This window comes from Bufo gargarizans, chromosome 6, assembly GCF_014858855.1.
Source record: "Bufo gargarizans isolate SCDJY-AF-19 chromosome 6, ASM1485885v1, whole genome shotgun sequence".
Taxonomy (NCBI): domain Eukaryota; kingdom Metazoa; phylum Chordata; class Amphibia; order Anura; family Bufonidae; genus Bufo; species Bufo gargarizans.
The window spans coordinates 370,115,111-370,135,895 of record NC_058085.1 but is presented as its reverse complement, the minus strand read 5'-3'; the positions used below and the strand labels follow the sequence as shown (position 1 = coordinate 370,135,895).

General features: G+C 44.4%; 1 protein-coding gene across 1 annotated transcript in view; it reads left to right on the top strand.

Moving 5' to 3' along the window:
• The window catches only part of LOC122942245 (VPS10 domain-containing receptor SorCS1-like), a 578,027-nt gene that overhangs the window by 512,003 nt on the left and 45,239 nt on the right, over positions 1-20,785 (top strand). Inside the window, exon 15 of the mRNA XM_044299747.1 lies at positions 3,948-4,065. Within this exon, the coding sequence (XP_044155682.1) occupies positions 3,948-4,065 (118 nt within the window). The remainder of the gene's footprint in view (positions 1-3,947; positions 4,066-20,785) is intronic.

Here is a 20,785-nt window from a genome sequence, read left to right as displayed (position 1 = left end):
CATTTTGTTTTGTCTGCGATTGCGTTCAGTGGTTCAGTTTTTTCCGCGCGGGTGCAATGTGTTTTGATACATTTTTCACATGCGTGATAAAAAACGGAATGTTTACAAACAACATCTCTTAGCAACCATCAGTGAAAAACTGATCCGCACTTGCTTGCGGATGTGATGCGTTTTTCACGCAGCCCCATTCACTTCTATTGGCCCGCAGAATATAGTACATGCTGCGATTTTCACGCAACGCACAAGTGATGTATGAAAAACAACGCTCATGTACACAGACCCATTGAAATGAATGGGTCCGGATTACGTGCGGGCGCAATTCGTTCGCATCAAGCATTGCACCCGCGTGGAAAACTCGCTCGTGTGAAAGGGGCCTGAAGGAACCTCAGGAAATTTAAAGGGGAACATAGCGATTGACTGAGTTGAGTTTCATAGTGAAAATAAAATAATTCCATGGGCAGTAATAAAACACAACTACTATGTCCAATAACAGTCTTATAGGCAGTGCCAAGGTTGAATGTGATCCTGTAGGACATAGAAATGCATCTGACCCTGCTCTTTAATAATAAACACATTCTAGATGATTGATTTTCCAATGGACACAATTTCCTCCTTAAGACTATTTCCTATCCATGTCTGGGATAGGCTGTTGGCATTGCTAACAGTGCTCCTCCCCTGAGGATCCAGTAGTATCCCACCTACGAGGACTTCATCATAAAACACAGCTGTGCAAATTAGATAGCTAGATAACCATGATGTACTGATATCATGAAAGTCACATTAAGGTCTCATTCAGACAACCGTAGTGTTTTGCGGATACGTGAAACACAGATACAGGTCGTGTGTGTTCTGCAATTTGTGGTCCTCACATGACTGAAACTATTATAGAAATTACTATTCAACAAGAATAGGACTTGTTCTATCTTTCTTGCCGGGCCACGGAATGGAACTACAGATGCGGACAGCTCATGGTGTGCTGTCCGCTTATTGGCGGCCCCATTGAAATGAATGGGCGGAACGGACCCATCCATACCGCCATCTGAATGAGCCCTTAGTAACAGATGAGGACAAAAATTCCATGTCGGATCACAGCTGCTCGCAGTGGCGAACCCCTTAATGTGGTGTTAATAATTATGCCCCCCATGACTCATTCTACTCATTCTACATAAGAAAGAGGCCAGTCCTTCAGAGTGGACAACAAAAACCGCTCCCAAAGCATTTAAAAAAAACAGAAGGAAATATGTACATTAGCCATTTGCAGCCCCCTTGGGGTGTTTGGTCAGAGGATTCTTCTAACCATTTGAGGACATGGTGATTTTTTCCATTTTTACAATTACATTTTTTACTGTTTGCCTTCCCGGGGCCAATTCTTTTTTTATTTTTTTATGTTCACATAGACATATGAAGGCTTGCTTTTTGCAGGACAAGTTCCATTTTCTAATGTCACCATTTAATATTGCATACAATGAATAGGGATGAGCGCAAATATTCGAATAGCGAAATATTCGTACGAATATTACATCTTCGTAAATTTGTTATAACGAATATTCGTTTTTTTCCATCTGAACCCATTAGTCATATTAGTAATTTACTTTAATATCACTAAATTAGTGCTAGTAACTTACTATCACTAATTTTGTGATAGTAAAAATTACTACTATCACTAATGGGTTGGCTTGGAAGAATTGTCGAATATAGCGCTATATTCTCTATCTTCGTCTATTTGACCAAGCCAACCCAATAGCAAATAGTAGCTTAAAGCCCTTATGCGACGCGATTCACGCGTATATTTAATTGCCGATTTATCGCATAACATAAACTATCTTACATGAAGAGGAAAATTATAATTTTCCTCTTCATGTAAGATAGTTTATGTAATTTTCCTCTTCATTTAAAATAGTTTATGTTATGCGATAATCTGGCAATTAAATATACAAGTGAATCGCGTAATATAAACTATCTTACATAAAGAGGAAAATTATAAATCAGTAACGATTCTCATTAATATTAGTAATAGTAATGAGAATCGTTACTGATTTATAATTTTCCTCTTTATGTAAGATAGTTTATATTACGCGATTCACTCGCATATTTAATTGCCAGATTATCGCATAACATAAACTATTTTAAATGAAGAGGAAAATTACATAAACTATCTTACATGAAGAGGAAAATTATAATTTTCCTCTTCGTGTAAGATAGTTTATGTTATGTGATAAATCGGCAATTAAATATGCGAGTGAATCGCGTCGTATCAGGACTGTATGCTATTGGTCGAATAGACGAAGATAGAGAATATAGCACCATATTCGCTATATTCAACAATTCTACCAAGCCAACCGTAAGTAACGGTTGGCTTGGTAGAATTGCTCAATGTCGAATATAGCGCTATATTTTCTATCTTCGTCTATTCGGCCAATAGCATACAGCCCTTATTCGACGCGATTCACTCGCATATTTAATTGCAGATTTATCGCATAACATAATTTAACAAATATCACACAATAACTTCGTATTTTTAAATATTACCAATATTCTAAAATACAAAGTTATAGCGATATAGCGAACATTCGTATAATACACATAGACATAGTGCCATAGCCAACAAAGTTGCCTTTATACCTTATACAGTTAAAATAAAATCGCAATACGCGAATAATTAAATCGCATATAATTCGCGATAAAAAGAATAATGACGAATATTCAAACTCGACAAATAAAAAAAAAGGAATATTCAATCGAATATTCGCGAAATATCGCGAAATCTAATATGGCACCTCCCGCTCATCACTAACTATCACATGGAAACTGGAAAAAGAACACAATTCCACCATAGTTTTATGGGTTTAATTTTTACGGCGTTCACTATGCAGTAAAAATGACCTGTTCTCTTCATTCTCCGGGTCAGTATGATTACAGATATACCACATTTATATAGTTTTTCTTGTGTTTTAATTTAAAAAAAAGTGGAAAAGTTTTTCTTCTTAAATTAATATAACCATATTCTGAGCCCCATAACTTTTTTATATTTCCATCCACGAAGCTGTGGGGGGGCTAATTTTTTGACAGGCGATCTGTAGTTTTTGTTGATACTTTGGAGTGACCTTTTGATAACGTTCATTCATATTTTTTGGGGGAAGGTGAAGCATTGAAAAAAAGAATTGGTCATTTTTTATGGAACAAATATTTTTATATTTTAATAGTATGGGGCGGTGCAAATTATATTTTTTATAGATTTTTTTAATATGGGAAAGGGGGGGTGACTTGAATTTTTATATAATTAAGTTTTCTTTACCTTTTTACTTAGGGGACTTTAATAATCGCTTGTCCCATAAACTGCAATGAATTATTATAGCAGCCTGTGGGAGTTGTCCTATGTTCCTATGGAGCCCTGCCACCTGCAGACCTCCATAGAAACTAGTTCTGTGATAGCCTTGGATCCTTCAGCAGGAAAACAAATGTCTCTCTCTGTATGGGTAAGTCATTCAGGCCCAAGGACCGCAGAGCTCCAGGGGAAAGGCATCTCAGATGCAGTGGTCACAATTGACCATGGCATCTGAGTGGTAAATGTCTGTGATCGGCGTTATCCCCATTCACAGACGTTGGCTTCAGGTGTCTGTAATGTGAAACAGCCGACCGGTACGGCACCTGCTTTGCTCTGGAGCGGGCACCATCTTTAAAGAGACAATGTGTCATCAAGGGGTTAAGTTGAGATGTGATGCACCTTATGGGATCTGTTTCTATGCAGTATGCTTTGTTTTAGCTCTAGTGTTTCTGTTCTTGTCACTTGCTCCTCATCATCTCAACATCACCCATCATCTTCTGCTCTATTTCAGTAAAACATAAGGAGGTCATATAGAGAGAGAACATATTGTTTCTGTGATATTCCATATTGCTCCGAACTTTTATACTGTATATACTGTATATTTCTGTTTCCTTTCCTGCAGAGTCTTTGGACACTTTGGTCACCGGTCAGAGTGGCAGCTTGTGAAAGTGGACTACAAGTCAATTTTTGACAGGCGTTGCAATCCTGAAGATTATCTTCCCTGGCAGCTTCATAGTCAGGTACAGAAATGCGTTATGGGCCACGCTGTATACAGTGGCATAGATAAGGGGAGGCAGAGGTATAGCTGTGCCCTTCCTTACCTATTATCTTGGCTCAGAGTATCCTAAGATGTCTAGTGGAAGATACCCAATTTTAGAAAAAGCATGATTTTGCGATACTCTGTCACAAGCTGTTTATATGTATCTGTGAGGCCATCAATTGGACGTGATGTGAACTGCAATCTGTCAGAGGTTTCGCTACATGTTGCTACATTGTATTAAATTTGTTTAATTACAGTTGTTAACCAAATTAAAGCTCATGTATATGTGACGCACAGCAACGGCCATGGGTCCCTTAAAGCAAATGTTTTTCGTGACGCCAGTTGCAATAAAGCAACAAGGGCACAGGGACCCTTTTAGTGATGTAGTAGATGGTACCAAAGTGTAGGAATGACAGAGTGGTGTAATGAGGTCTAAATATTAATGTTTGAGCATGTGTCACGGTGCTCCAACCTGGATATTCTGGAACCCAGGCATAGGCATCCAAAGCAGAGCAAATAGGGGGAATAATCGAGGGATTTAAAGAAATAAATTGAGTTCAGACCTTGTAATGAAGTTCAATAACAGCTTTACTTGAATAAACGTTTCTCCAACAGTTTCAGGCTTTGTCTTGGTTCCCAGCAGGCGTTAGCATTAACTCTGGCAGGCAAAAAAACTAAACTCTGCTACATCTGTTGCTCTCTGGCTCTGCTTTGCTGACAAGCTTACTGTACAACTTTGCTTCTTTCTTTATGCTGCAACTTCTCTCTGTAGTCTGACTCTAGATTAATCGAGGGAATCTATACCTCCTGGCTTCAGGCTTGGGCCTCTGTGTCCAGCTGAGCTGAAGGTGCTCTAGCTGGCTTAGGCAGGACACATCCAGCAGGGACGTGGACCTGCTTCCTTCCCCAAGCAGGGGGTACTCTTCACTGACCTCTAACTAACTAAACTCCTCCTTAGAGGGAGAGAAGAGAATGGAAAGAAGGTTCCATCCTCTGCAAATGTAGCTCTGCCATGCTTGCTGCCACCTTCTGGTGAACCAGGTACATTATATGAACATTAACAGTTACATAGGAATAGCAGTGCAGAATGTATAAGGCTGAAATAAATGCATAAGATGACACTGTGTTAGCCCATAGGAGACAGTAGCGGAGTGGTAATGGCTCTCTGGGTCATTACAGATAGTGAACATATACTGTATGTAGTAGTCACACCTGGGCCCTTGAGAGCCCCTCTATCACATTGGAAGTCATTGGAATTGCAAAATCAGAAATTTTGCATTAGGGCCCATGAGTATCAACCTCTGACTGTATATTGTATGCATCAATATAATAGACATAATATAACTAGGGTACGGATTGCACATTTATCAAATCAGGGGGTCATTTATCAAATCAGGTCAGTTTTATGGTCTAAAAAAGTTGCAAGTTATGGGAACCGTGAAATTTTCTGCGTCATTTGGTTAAATTTTAATATATTTCACGATCTTCACCACTATGTGGTCTATGTTTAAGGGCTAAAACTGAGATGATGGCTCATTTATTATGTGCAACGTTTGTAAGCGTATGTAACCTATGACAGGCAACCCCTTGGTCTTCACATGTAGGTATAAACCCCGGTCACTTACACCAGATACACTATTAAGGAGCAACAGTTCATACATTTGGTGCAGGCACAGAAAGCAAAGACTGACTGAAAATTGACACAAAAACAACCTCAAATGATAAATGTCACCCTAAATGTTTGCACAGTAAATTGCATTTTTTCACGTAAGATAATTTTCTTTGTGACATCAGATATTGGACCCAAATAAAAATGCTAAAATGAAATTCATTTTTTATTTATTTTTATTCATTTCTAATAGATTACTAGATTTTTCTAACTTTAGGATTCTCAAAGTTTTGGATAACATGTCCTGATATGTGTGTCACGAGATGACCAGCTTTAAGAAACAACATGATATTGATTTCATGTTATTGTATCACGAGATGTCTATCCTCTTTGTGTCTATTCACGGCCACCCAGTGGTCTTGTTGTGAATTGCTTTCTTTCTAGTGTTTAGACAACATGTTGCAATATTGGAATAAATTGGCTTGAACTGGAGTCATTAACCAAATCAGATATAAGGTAGGGGGGCTCATCTGTATTAGTTAACGCTTCTCTAATGGAGTAAGGAAGTGGAGGAGTTAATGTTACTTGAATACAGGGTAGAGCTTCTCTTTTTGATGGTCTAGCGTAGAAGAGGGGGTTCATACAGTATGCTATTGCCTGAGTAATATAGAAGAAGGTGCTCATACCTTTGATCTAGAGTAGAAGAGGAGTTCATATTTTATTCTCTAATGGCCTTAGATAAAGGGCTCATGCACACGGCCGTTGCCCGGCCATGCCTGTATTGCAGGCCTCAAACAGGGGTCCGCAATATATGAGCACCAGCCGTGTGCACCCCGCATCCAGAACGGAGGCACGGAACTCCACAGTAGCACCACGGAGTACTTCCCTGGGGTTTTCTCTCTGTGCCGCCGCACCGCAAAAAATTAGAACATGTTCTATTTTTTCTTTTTGCGGTGCGGACGGATCACAGACCCATTCAAGTTGAATGGGTCTGGATCTGTCTACAGCAGCGACACGGATGGTGCTCGTGCCTTGGGGACCGCAAATTGCAACGGCCGTGTGCATGAGGCCAAAATTAGCGAGGCATACCTGGTGGTCTGTGGTATGCTGGGAGAGTCAAAAATTTTTCCCTGGAGGCCAAGTGTAAATTAGGGATTTTTGCATGTTAGAGTTTGGCAAATTAATGGGAGTAATATACTGTATTTTGTCCTGGTGGCCAAGTGTAAATGAAACCTTTGTGCATGCTAGTGCTTGGTATATTAAGGGGGAGAGAGGGTAATATATTTTGTCCTGGTGGCCAAGTGTAAATGAGGGATTTATGCATGCTAGTGCTTGGTATATTACGGGAGGTAATATATTTTGTCCTGGTGGCCCAGTGTAAAGGAGTGAGTGATAATTGCTGGTGCTTGTTAATATATTTTGCCTTGGTGGCTAAGTGTAAATTGGAGGTTTAAACCTTGTGGTTTACTCACCTCCTCAGGTTCTAGAAATGTTCCAGAGATCTGTCCTATCAGGAAGCTGCCGGCACTGATCGTACAGATTAGCAGCAACAGGGGTGGCGCTATAAAGGCTGCAGAGCTAACGCTATCACCGGGGCCCCTGCTGCCTGAAAGGACCCCAAAAGCCCCTCTACTACATAAGAAGACATCAGCGTTAGTGATGAGCGGCAGGGGTCATACTCGAATTCGCAATATTTCGCGAATATTTTGTAGACTATTCGTCGAATATTCGCAAATTCGAATATTCGTTATATTCTATGATTTTTTTTTACTCAGAAAATCGGCAAGGTAATGATTGTGTAATATGCAAATTTTCGTAATTCGAATTTTCAGATTCACATTTTTTATTGCTAATTTTTCAACTTACAACTATTAGACAAAGAAGATTATAGCACTATATTAGCTAAATTGCTCTATATTCGATTTTTTTTTTTCGAATATTCGCTATATTGCTATAACTTAGTTTTTCGAATATTCGTAATATTCTAAAACAAGAATATATAGCAATATAGCGAAAAAACTAATATAGAGCAATTTAGCTAATATAGTGCTATAATCTTTTTTTTATAGTTGTAATTTTTTTCCAATCTGAACTACAGATGAGAAAAAAATTGCAACTATTAGACAAAGAGGATTATAGCACTATATTAGCTAAATTGCTCTATATTCGTATTTTTTCGAATATTCACTATATTGCTATAACTTCATTTTTTTGAATATTCGGAATATTCTAAAACAAGAATATATAGCAATATAGCGAATATTCAAAAAAAACGAATATAGATCAAAAATTTGCGAACACTACTACTCCTAAAGTCAAGTATATTGCAGCCTTCTTATTGGCCCACAAGCTAGAAGCAGGGAGGGATCATGTGTACTGATAAAAAAAAAAAATCAAATAAAAAAAAAAAAAAAGGGAAAAAATATTTTGAATATTCGAAATTCCGAATATATATAACTATATTCAAAATATTTGCGAATTTTTGAACTTCCTATATTCGCGATGAAAAATTTGAAATTCGAACACTAATCAGCGTGATACATGACACATAGTGGGTGGGGAGCCTGCCTCAGAGTCCATGCCTCCTGCAGGAGACGGAGGACTGCACCCACTATAACCAGCCGCAGTCCGATTTATGATGGAGCCGAGCCCTTTACCAGCACTCTGCCCGATCATCAGTAAAGCAGTCAGGGGCCTCAGTGTCTGCACAGAACCAATTGAAGGTACTTAAAAACGCTTAGGATTTATGTAACTTGGAGAATCATTTCCATATGAAAATCAACTGAATTGCAGCATCGGGAACCTTCCCGTTCATCATTCTAATCGTGTAATAGTATAATTATCTATTCTCTCTGCTCAACCACTTTAACTACACGTGTTACCGGTCCCGTATTCTCTCCCAGTCCTCCCGGGAAGTAAAAAGTGTCACTGAAGAGAAATAAAGCGAATGTGTCACTATGCAAAACACCAGCCCTACAGGAGAAGTCCCGGAGGAGGGAGAAGATTAAAATAACAGGATTGGAGACGTTGCGGGGGTCTCAGCTGTGGTTATGGGGTTAGCAAAAGGCCCCGTGGGACTGTAGATGGAGAAAGCATGTAAAAGACCTATACTTCCAGTTGTTTAACCCCTAATGCAGAGAGATCAGTATGGAGGCACTCCGTATAACCAGTGCTTAGGTTGTAGACGAGGAGATAAGCTGGATGGAGGAGGGGGCATAAATGACATACATACAGAACAGGAAGGCGCGATGCTTAAGAACCATGGCAAACATGGATTCAGTCTCTCAGTGCGGGCACATCAGGCTCGGCAGTTGCAGTCTCTTAAGGGCACATACCCTTAATGGTTCTCGTGGAGAGGCACACTCTCTTAAAGACACAGGGGGGGCAGTTATTAAGACTGGCGTTTTCCACACTGGTCTCAAGTCCTTCTGCGTTGCCGGGGGAAGTACCGAATTTATGTAGAGGCGCGGACTGCGCGACAGGCTTGACTCTATGCCAGCTCTCTTGCTGGCTTAGATTTGTCTTTTTTCATGGCAAAAATCGTCGTGGAAAATAATAAGTGAGCCGGGCCTGCCTGCTTCCCTGCCCACACCACGACCCTTATTCTTGTCATTTTGGAAAAGTAGCATGAGCAGGGAAAAGTCACAAATTATATGGCACAAATAGTGTGTGGCAAAATTTGCAAATTTGCAACGTTTACAGGCCAAAAACAGAGAGAGAGTCCAAAAGAAATGCCTCCTTATAATGCCCCCAGTTGAGCTAATGTCCCCATAATGTGTGCCAGTATAAAATACCTCTATATAATACCCCCATAGTGCTCCTTTCCCGTAGTGCCTCCATATTGTACTAATATAAAATGCCCCATATATAGTGCCCCAGTAGATTCCCTCAGTGTCCCCCATAATTTGCCAGTATAAAATACCCCTTCTTAGTGTACCCATTAGATGCCCTCATAATGCTCCTCTTTCCCCATAGTAACCCCCATAATGTGTCCCAGTATAAAATGCCCCTATACAGAGCCCCCATATAAAATACCTCTTCTTTGTGCCCTCAGTAGATGCCCCCCAATAATGTGCCAATAAGAATTGCCCCTAGATGCCTCCATAATATTCCTCTTCCCCTTAGTGGCCACCAGATAAAATACCACTTTTGTGCCCTCCATAGTGCCCCCCAATAATGTGCCAGTAAGAAGTGCCCCTAGATGCCCCCATAGTGCCCCCCATATAAAATACCACTTTTGTGCCCCCCAATAATGTGCCAGTAAGGAGTGCCCTAGATGCCCCCATAGTGCTCCTCTGTGCATTGTGTGCCATAAAAAAATAAATAAACACTAATACTGACCTCCATGACACTCAGTGATGTGATGCGGGCCTCTTCTGACCTGTGTCCCACGCTGTATGGCTCAGGCAGCGCAATTACATCATTGCGCCGCCTGCACCGGCCTCTGATAGGCTGTAGGCACTAGGTCTGCAGCCTATCAGAGGAACGGGGATGGGAGACGCCTCTCCCCGTAGCACATCCATCTGTATCGCTCTCCTGAGGACAGCAATACAGATTAATATAGAGATGAGCGCTTCCATAATGGAAGCGCTCCTCTCCACTGCCGCCCCCCACTTGTCACCAGGGTCTTCGCTGCCTGAGGCGATCGACTCACCTGTAGATCCCAGGTGTACAGATAAGTGTCTCCAATCATTTGCAGTCACATCACCTGTCCAAGGCATTACACCTCCCGCTGCTCTAGTGGTCTCTGCTTCTTCCTCGGGCCCCAAGGTCTTCTCACCACTGCAACTGTTGTATCTACAACTGCCTAATCCGCAGGCCATGCCATCTCAATGCCCTCTCACCTTGCGGCATCACTATGGCCATCAACTAAGGTCACTGCAACCTTAGGGACTCTATTATCCGCTCATTTGCTGCCGCAACTCCTGCAGCGGGGTCTGTTTTACACTCACCCCCAGCAGGTAGATGAGTGGGGCCAGCATTGGTTCCTTCTCTGCACTACTTAATACTTAAAGAGTCTTCGCTGCTCCATCGCTCGATGGTGGGAGATGCTCCCCAACCTTACAAGGTGACCATTAGATAAATGTTCTCTGAATCCGCCAAGTATCTAATGTGTACAGAGGTCCGTCTACTCCCATTGCTCCTGTTCCGAAATCTCCCAGGTTTTCCTGTACATCTTGATCCCTCGCGACATTAAATTTGTGACCACTCAGCCAATCACTGGCCGCTATATCCAGTGACTGGCCGAGCGGTCAATGTCTTTTAATGGAGTCCGTTGGGGTTCTATCAAAGTCCTAGTTCTTTTGTCAGCAAGATATTTATACTGCAGACTGCGCCATTATGTACCAGAGAGACTGATGAAACCCCTGAGCCGTCATGTGAACACGGCCTTTACCGCAGCTTTCATGGGACTGTCTTTATCGTTTGAAATGTTCAACCCATAATTATTATTGCCCTGCACCGCTTCTCCTCTTCCCGCAGACTATAAAATCCAGCACATTCCTGCTTTTTACCTTCTTTTTCACATCATTTTGTAACTAACAAGCCGGCGCCCAAATAAACAATCCGAATGACCCTGTAAAAGCAATAACAAGAGGGAAAAAAAACAGGATGAAAACCTCAAAAATTAGTTTTCGTGCTGGAATATTGAAATTATACATCGTGGAAAACCAGGTAATTGGGTTGGGTGCCTTTTGAATCACTTCAGATCATTACATTAGAAAGCCAGTAAAAAAAAAAAAAAATCCTAAAAAGTTTGCACCCTCATCATTTTTGTTTATTGTGCTATTTCTTTAAGGGCATCTGTCATCAGAATCAACCCCAAATCTGGTTGATCGTGCTCAGCAAAACAATGCCTTATGTATTACTTGTAGAGTTATATCCGTTTTTGTTAGCGCTGTGGTGAGGGGTGGCCTGACCCACCTCAGAGCACCCGATCATCACTGTCCTGCACCTATGGCCACTCCTGCCTTCCCTTTGATTGACATCTCACCCTGCAAACTGGCGCCTGCACTGTAGCCTCTTGTATTAATGCATGTGCAGTACTCATCTGCTCCGCGGGAAAAAAACAGAAGCGGCTGCACAGCGCATGCGCCCATTTAGGAACCTACATGGCAGGCGCTGGATTACAGGGCGGGTAGTCAATGAAAAGAGATAAATAAGGCATTGTTTTACTCCGCAGAATCAACCCTACCTGGCATTGATGCACCAAGATTCTTTTTAAAGGGGTTATCCCATGATTGATGTAAAAACTGAAAATCAGACACGATCTAGTCCATGACAATACTTTTCTAACAAAGCTAGAACCAGCCCTGTACCTCACATGGATCCAGAGATCTCCACATTCCCTGCTCCAATTGCTCTGCTAGATTATCTTCAGCCTGGCAGCTCAGGGGGTGTGTCCTTTCTGCTGCAGCTCTCTCCCCGGCACAGCTTCTTACCCTGGGTTCACACCTGAGCGTTTTACAGCGCGTTCCTACGCGCTGTAAAACGCACAACAAGGAGAAACCAATGCTTCCCTATGGGAATGGTTCTCACCTGGGCGTTTTACAGCGCGTACGATCGCGCTGTAAAACGCCCGACGCTCAAAAAAGTTCTTGAGCTTCTTTGGGGCGTTTTGTCGCGCGTTCCCGTACATAGACTTTCGGGAACGCGCGACAATGTGTGTTCGCTTGTCTCTGTATGCGCGATTGTAAACGCCAGTACAATCGCGCATACAGAGCGCTCCATCGCGAACGCTCAGGTGTGAACCCAGGGTAACACAACATATGGCTGGAGGCAGTTGAAGATTTAGGCCTCTTTCACACGGGCGAGATTTCTGCACCGCGGATTCAGTCCGGATGCAATGCGCTCACCTCACACATTGCACCCGCATTGAATCCGGACCCATTCATTTTCATAGGGCTGTGCACATGAGCGGTGATTTTCACCTATTGTGTGAAAATCGCAGCATGCTCTATATTGTGTGTTTTTTACGCAACGCAGGCCTCATAGAAGTGAATGGGGCCGCGTGAAAATCGCAAGCATCCGCAAGCAAGTGAGGATGTGGTGCGATTTTTACACATGGTTGCTAGGAAATGGTCGGGATGGAGACCCGATCTTTATTATTTTCCCTTATAACATGGTTATAAGGGAAAATAATAGCATTCTGAATACAGAATGCAAAGTAAAATAGGGCTGGAGGGGTTAAAAAAATAAAAAATTATAATTTAACTCACCTCCATCCACTTGTTCGGCTTGTCTTCTGTCTTCTTCTTTGCTGTCCAGGAGGAAAAGGACCTGTGGTGACATCACTGTGCTCATCACATGGTCCGTCACATGATCCATCACCATGGTGATGGATCATGTGATGGATAATGTGATGAGTGCAGTGATGTCACCACAGGTCCTTTCCCTCAAAGAAGGAGAAGAAAGAAGAGAAGCCGGGTGGCCCGAACAAGTGGATTAGGGTGAGTTAAATTATTATTTATTTATTTTTTAACCCCTCCATCACTATTTTACTATGCATTCTGTATGAAGAATGCTATTATTTTCCTTTATAACCATATAATAAGGGAAAATATTAAAATCTACAGAACACCTAACCCAAACCCAAACTTCTGTGAAGAAGTCCGGGTTCGGGTCTGGGTACCAAACATGCCGATTTTTCTCACGCATTAAAGCGCTTTGCACTCGCGGGGAAAAATTTGTGCATGTTCCCGCAACGCATCCGCATTTTTTCCCACAATGCCCGTGTGAACCCAGCCTTAAACTAAGCGCGTTCGACCAGCTCAGTGAGATGGACAAAAAAAGAAGGAAAAGAGCAAACAGCAGGTGGCGCTGTACAGATAGATTTTATTGAATAGCTGACCGGCTATACAAATTTTTTAATTCGATGCAATTACAAGAGTATTGAGAATAGAAGATGTTGCTTTCCTGCTGTGGCATCTCGACCCCGGCTCCAGGGAAGCTCCCAACGTTGGCGCTGATTATTATAATTTGTATCTCTTCACAGAAGCCGGGAGAAGATGATTTTTTATTTTCCCCAGTGTCCTATTTTTGCCCTGTGTTCACTCAATCGTTGACATGAACACGCAGAAGAGGAGCAGGACTTGTCAGCGTTTGATTGCGGGTTGTCAGCTGCCAGAGGCTAGCGTCAGACCGAATATTGTACCGGCTGGCATTGATGGATGGGAGCGCGTCTTATAAATAACAAAGCGCATTTATGTCACATTTTGAAGATTTTTTAATAGAAAACTTTTACATGTAAAATTGTGTCTAACTCCCCGGGGGGCCCCGTGGCCCCAGCTCGCCTGTCTTGTTATAACCTCAACTATTCGGGAAGAAAAAAATAAAAAGTTGAACATTATTTACAGTTTTGAGATGATCGGAGAAGTGAGATGATCCTGCGGATGGTTTCCATACATACTCAGGCGGAGATTACGGGGAGTAAATCAGTCCGGCGCAAAGATCACGGTAATTTCAAAGACAAATTCCCGCTGGAAAGGACGAAGAGAAAATATGAGCCGGGTGGCAATTTAGATCCTGCAAGAATTATTGCACCAAGCTGAAGTCCATTATTGCACCGCTGGTAAAAAAAAAAAAAGTGAACTACGTTGCCCCATTCAATGACGGCCAGCGTGATTTACTGTAAATATAGACACAAAGCACCTTCCCGGGCGGCAATAACTCACGTTCCATCTGATTAACTCACCTAACGAATGCACAAGCTTGAAAACGAGGACATCACGCGTCCAGCAGAAAAGCCGGAGTGAACGCGGGGCTTCCCGTTCAGACTAAGGGCTCATGCACACAAACTAATTTTATTTGATTTTATTGCAGACCATATGCAGAGCCATTCATTTCAATGGGTCCTCAAAAAAAACGGAAGCTACCTCCGTGTGCATTCCGTTTCTGTATGTCCGTTCCGCAAAAAAATAGAAAATGTCCTATTATTGTCTGCATTACGGACAAGGAGAGGACTGTTTTTTTTAGGGGCCAGCTGTTCTGTTAAAAAAACTAAATTTGGAATGCACATGGACGTCATCCGTTTTTTTTGCGGATACGTGTTTTTCGGACCGCAAAATACATACTGTCGTGTGCATGAGCCCTTCACACGTCTGTAGTGCATCAAGGATCTGCAATACACCGGGCCGGCACCCCCATTAAAATGCCCAATAGGACATGTTCTATTTTTTTTCTGAAGCCGCGGACCAGAAGATCGGCGGCGCGCTCCAGAAATGCGGACGCAGAGAGCACATAGTGTGCTTATCCATTCCGTTCCCATAGAGAATGAATGGGTCCGCACCCGTTCCGCAATTTGCGGAACGGATGCGGTCCCAATATTAGAGCCTAAGTAGGTCATTTACAAACAGATATATGCTATTTCTGTGGGTCATATTTGGCGCAGATTCTGTTGCAGCAGAATCTGCGACTTCCTCCCCACTCACGCCAGGTCTAAAAAAGAGGGGCGTGGCATGGCCAGTGAAGGGTCGGGTCGGCAGGCTCAACTCATTCATCATTTTCTGCGCCTGGTTTAGGCGTAGAAAACGGTCTAGATGTAAGACAACAAGGAGGCTCTTGCACTTAGAATCGGCCGTAGAGTAGGCCTGTGTCTCTAAATAACTTTAGCGATCCACCATCAGCTCAGGGGCTTTATTGACCACAGCGTACCTTTACCTATTCTAGCTGGCCGAAAAGCTGCCGAAACTAAAAGAGGAGAGTGATCCGTCAGCTGTCGAGGAAGGTACTTGATGTCACGTACCACTGTTCCCATTTCTGCAGTGACTAACGCCAGATCAATTCTAGACAACGAGTGAAATGTACTAGAACAACACGAGTATTGCCTGACCTGCGGATTCCGCTCCCTCCAAATATCTACTAAAGAAACCTCCCGTAAGAGTCTACCAAATGCCGTACAGTCTCCCGAATCCCGTGTCTGTATCCCCATCCTATCCATCTCAGGATTTATCACATTGTTAAAATCTCCCAACACGATTGTTGGCACTCCAGGGTAGTCCATCATAAAGGTAAGAACTTTCCTAATTACCAGTGGGGAGTATGGGGGGGGGATATACACTCCACATATCACACAGGGCTGGTTATATAGGGTACCGTAAATACATACATAGCACCCATCAGCATCCACCTTGCTAGCATGGCAACAGAACGGTATACTCTTATGTACCAAGATACTGACCCCTCTAGCGTACGTAGAATACGTGGAGTGAAATCCCGCCCCCACCCATGCCATTCCAAGCAAATGTACCTGTTCCGGCAACAGGTGTGTCTCCTGAAAGCAGCATATGAGAGGATGTAGCGGACGAACGCTTTCCAGAATCGCCTTTCTTTTAACCTTGTCTTTGATCCCACGAACGTTCCAGCTAAAGAAGTTAACACAATCAGCCATTAGTATTACAGTACAATCTCATATCCACAAAAAGGATCTCACCCTTTACTCCGACACTTCTGACATTGTGCTCTGGAGGACGGAACTTCCACATCCATTCCCCACCCATCCCTACATGCATCCACTCATACCGCAACTTGTCTTGTCCCGAACCCCGCCCCAGAACTTCCCCAAACTGTAAATCCGCCATCAGGTGGCAGCACCTCAACTGTAACCTTCAATTCACTGGGCTAACCGATTGGCCCCACACCACGCCTAGCTATTAGGCCCGTGGGAGTATACTGTACCAAACGGTAAGTCCAGCAATAATCCCCAGCTATCCGCCGGAGGGACGTAGCCTAAACTAGCTACCTAACTCGTCACTGGTAGCCTAGAAACTGTCACTTACTTCTAGAAATAGCTAATATCCCTTTAGCTTCCCCCATCTCACCCGGATGTAAACCTTTCGTTTAGATCAGACATATATACCCCTCCGTGATACACAGGATAATCTACTGATTCACCCATATTATCCCGACCCACAATCGGATTGCAAACAGTTAAAAGCGTCCCCTTCTACACCTGTGATGAATACATTGTCACATACATTCAGTGCAGTATGATTACATATCGCCCATAACCCAGCACAGTTTCTCCCCCATCTCCACCACTCTCTTAATTGGGGCACACAATGCTGCAGAATAAACCAACGTATAACTCGTAAAAGAAAACTGTATGCAATTAAGGCAGTGGTGTCAATATCCGCCAGACAAATGCAAAAGTCTCCTCAGGCAGGCGGCTGGAGATCCAACCTGATTTGACGTTCATTTCTATCCAGCCATCTGGTCGCCTCTCTGGGGTCCTCAAAGAAGCTGGTGGTATTCAAAGCCACAACACGCAACCTGGCTGGGTATAGCATAGAATAAGGAACCTCCAGGCCCCTCAGCCGTTTCTTGACGTCCAAAAAGCGAGCCCTCTTCTTCTGGACCTCCATAGAATAGTCCGGGAACAGCGAGATCCGATGACCGTCAATGGATAAATCCTGCAGCTCTCTAGCTTTACGCAGTAGAATGTCCCGATCCCTATAGTGTAGCAGCTTAGCCAGGACTGTTCTCGGAGGTGCACCGGGAGGTAGAGGCCTAGTCGGCACCCTATGTGCGCGTTCCACCGCGAACAGCGGCGTCAGAGTATCCTGACCCACATGCTCTTTCAGCCATGCCTCAAAATATTCAGTGGGATTTCTCCCCTCCACTTTCTCAGGCACTCCAACAATCCGTACGTTATTGCGGCGCAGGCGGTTCTCCATATCGTCTTGTTTTGCCGCCAACACGCTCAGCAGTCTGGTATGCTCTGCGGTATCTCTTTTCAGAGGCTGTACTTCATCCTCCACCTCCCCCACTCTATCTTCCAACGCTGTAGTGCGCTCCGCCAACTTTCTAAAGTCATGTCTAATAATAGAAATGTCCTCTTTAATAGCGCCTACTTGGACAGTTAGTGCACTCAAAGACTTGCCACATTTGGAAATGGCTTGCAGTACGTCCTTGAGAGTGGGTTCCCCGGAGTCTGACTCACCAGTCTCTTGCTCCAGCTCCTCTCCATTCTCTCTCAGAGCTTTATATCTGTTGGCGCTCTGGTGCGTGCTCACGCCAGTAACCGACCCATCAGGATCCGATTCATCCCCCTGGTCCACTGACCCAGTGTCTTGGATCTCCTTGCGTTGTCTGCTGTTACTGGCCTGCGAGGATCGCACAAATTGGCTCAGCTTCACTGCCGCCTCCTTCTGCATCTCTGCAGCACGTTCCCGCCGCTTCGGCGTGCTGATCCCGGCGCCATCTTGGAGCTCCTTATCTGTGCCTCTGCCCTCTCTTTTCCGCGACATGGTGGCCGATTCTGCACTCCAGCACCCTAAGGTCTGTCTCCGCACTGCTCCCCAACTGTTCGGGCCGGTGAATATTATAAAACTCGGGGTGAATACAGGATAAATAGCCGGGCAGATGCGGGAGCTCTCACTGCGTGCGTCCGCTCACATGCCTAGCTAGCCACGCCCCCCCTCAGGGGCTTTATTAAGACCAACGTCCAAAACGCCGATCTTAATAAAAGTGCCCTTAAATCTTCTTGAATTTGATTAAAGGGACAAGTTTCTTCTAGGTTTAAATTTTTAAAAAACTTTTAAAAACTATTCATTGAAACATTGTCAAAGAGAAGTTCTTCGTCGATCAGCTGATTTTGCCAAAGGAAGCCATCTAAGAATTTTTAGCACAGCGGTCACTACAAGGGAAATGTAGTATTGTATGGGGATCATTCAGATGGATGACGCGAAGGGCACCAGAGTTGGAGCTGCTCTTGGTTCTTCCCTCTGGCTCATAGATGCTGCAATATACTTGGCATTTGGCCCGGCGTCTCCATGCCCCGTGCAAGACAAGTGGACATGTGCATTGAATCTCTAGACGGTGAGCTAACACCTTGTTTCCTCCTTGCATATGGCAGCCTGGAGCAGGCCCGTCGCTACCCAACAGGCAAAACAAGCAATTGCTTGGGGCCCCGAGCTGGTTGGGGCCCCGAGCTGGCCCGGGGCCAAGCAGAGCCGGTGCCCGATGGTATATTCTAACCCCCAGGCGTTCCCATGGTAACGGGGACGCTTGCCTGGGGGTTAGAATATACAGGGCCACGCCGCTCACAGCAGTATATTTATAAACTAATCAGTAACTACTTTAACTCTAATCATTGCTCATTGCTGAGCTCTTTACTTGGATTATTTGGATATCTTACTTTGTCTTAGCTCCGGTAATAGCAGGCAGTGCGGGGGGGCGGCGCTCACTCACTGACCAACGTCATGCGCCTGCTCCTCCCACTAGGCGGCGCAGGCGCGTGACGTCAGTGAGTGAGCGCCGCCTGCACTGCCTGCTGTTACCGGAGCTAAGACAAAGTAAGATATCCAAATAATCCAAGTAAAGAGCTCAGCAATGAGCAATGATTAAAGTTAAAGTAGTTACTGATTAGTTTATAAATATACTGCTGTGAGCGTCGGGGAGGGGGATCTGTAGATGGCAGTGCCATCCACAGATCCCCCTACAGTGCCATCCACAGATCCCCCCTCCCCTAAACAGTGCCATCCACAGATCTCCTCCCCTAAACAGTGCCATCCACAGATCCCCCCCCCTAAACAGTGCCATCCACAGATCCCCCTACAGTGCCATCCACAGATCCCCCCCTCCCCTAAACAGTGCCATCCACAGATCTCCTCCCCTAAACAGTGCCATCCACAGATCCCCCCCCCCTAAACAGTGCCATCCACAGATCCCCCTACAGTGCCATCCACAGATCCCCCCTCCCCTAAACAGTGCCATCCACAGATCTCCTCCCCTAAACAGTGCCATCCACAGATCCCCCCCCTAAACAGTGCCATCCACAGATCTTCCCCCCTAAACAGTGCCATCCACAGATCTCCCCCCTAAACAGTGCCATCCACAGATCCCCCCTAAACAGTGCCATCCACAGATCCCCCCTAAACAGTGCCATCCACAGATCCCCCCTACCCTAAACAGTGCCATCCACAGATCCCCCCTAAACAGTGCCATCCACAGATCCCCCCTAAACAGTGCCATCCACAGATCCCCCCTAAACAGTGCCATCCACAAATCCCCCCTAAACAGTGCCATCCACAGATCCCCCCTAAACAGTGCCATCCACAGATCCCCCCTCCCCTAAACAGTGCCATCATGGCACTGTTTAAGGGAGGGGGGGGGGATCTGTGGAAGGCACTGTTTAGGGGGGATCTGTGGATGGCATTGTTTAGGGGGGATCTGTGGATGGCACTGTTTAGGGGGGAGATCTGTGGATGGCACTGTTTAGGGGAGGAGGGATCTGTGGATGGCACTGTTTAGGGGGGAGATCTGTGGATGGAACTGTTTAGGGGGGAGATCTGTGGATGGCACTGTTTAGGGGGGAGATCTGTGGATGGCACTGTTTAAGGGGGATCTGTGGATGGCACTGTTTAGGGGGGAGATCTGTGGATGGCACTGTTTAGGGGAGGAGGGATCTGTGGATGGCACTGTTTAGGGGGGAGATCTGTGGATGGCACTGTTTAGGGGGGAGATCTGTGGATGGCACTGTTTAGGGGGGAGATCTGTGGATGGCACTGTTTAGGGGGGATCTGTGGATGGCACTGTTTAGGGGAGGGGGATCTGTGGATGGCACTGTTCAAATTTCATGCACATTAAATGCAACAGCAGTATTTGCACTGTAAACCTCCTTTTTTATTTATATAAAGTGTGAGTGAACTTAAACTGTATGGCTATACTGTGGTTCCTGTAGGCTTTGCGTGCGTAAGGTGTGGAGGGGGGGGCCTCCATGTCTATTTTGCTTGGGGCCCCCAAATTCCTTCAAACGGCCCTGGCCTGGAGCCTTATGCAGTCTCCTAGGCCTGCCACAGTAAAGTTATTATTAAGCCCTGCCTTTGGCAGAGCTTAATAGGAACATAACAGTTTTTCCATAGACTGCAATGGTAAGTATTGGGGTACATGAATGGGAAAGTAATAAAAGGTATGGCTTTCGGAAGGCAGGGAGTGAATAGAGGTGAACAGGAAATAACCGTGCACCCTCTAGTGTGGCGGAGTGCTGGATGTCACCGGAGCCTCGGGAATGTTCTTTACTATTGGGATTTAGAAACCCATGGACCAAGGTGTGGTGCTGTTTTCAGAAAAAATTCACCATGGATTTCACCAA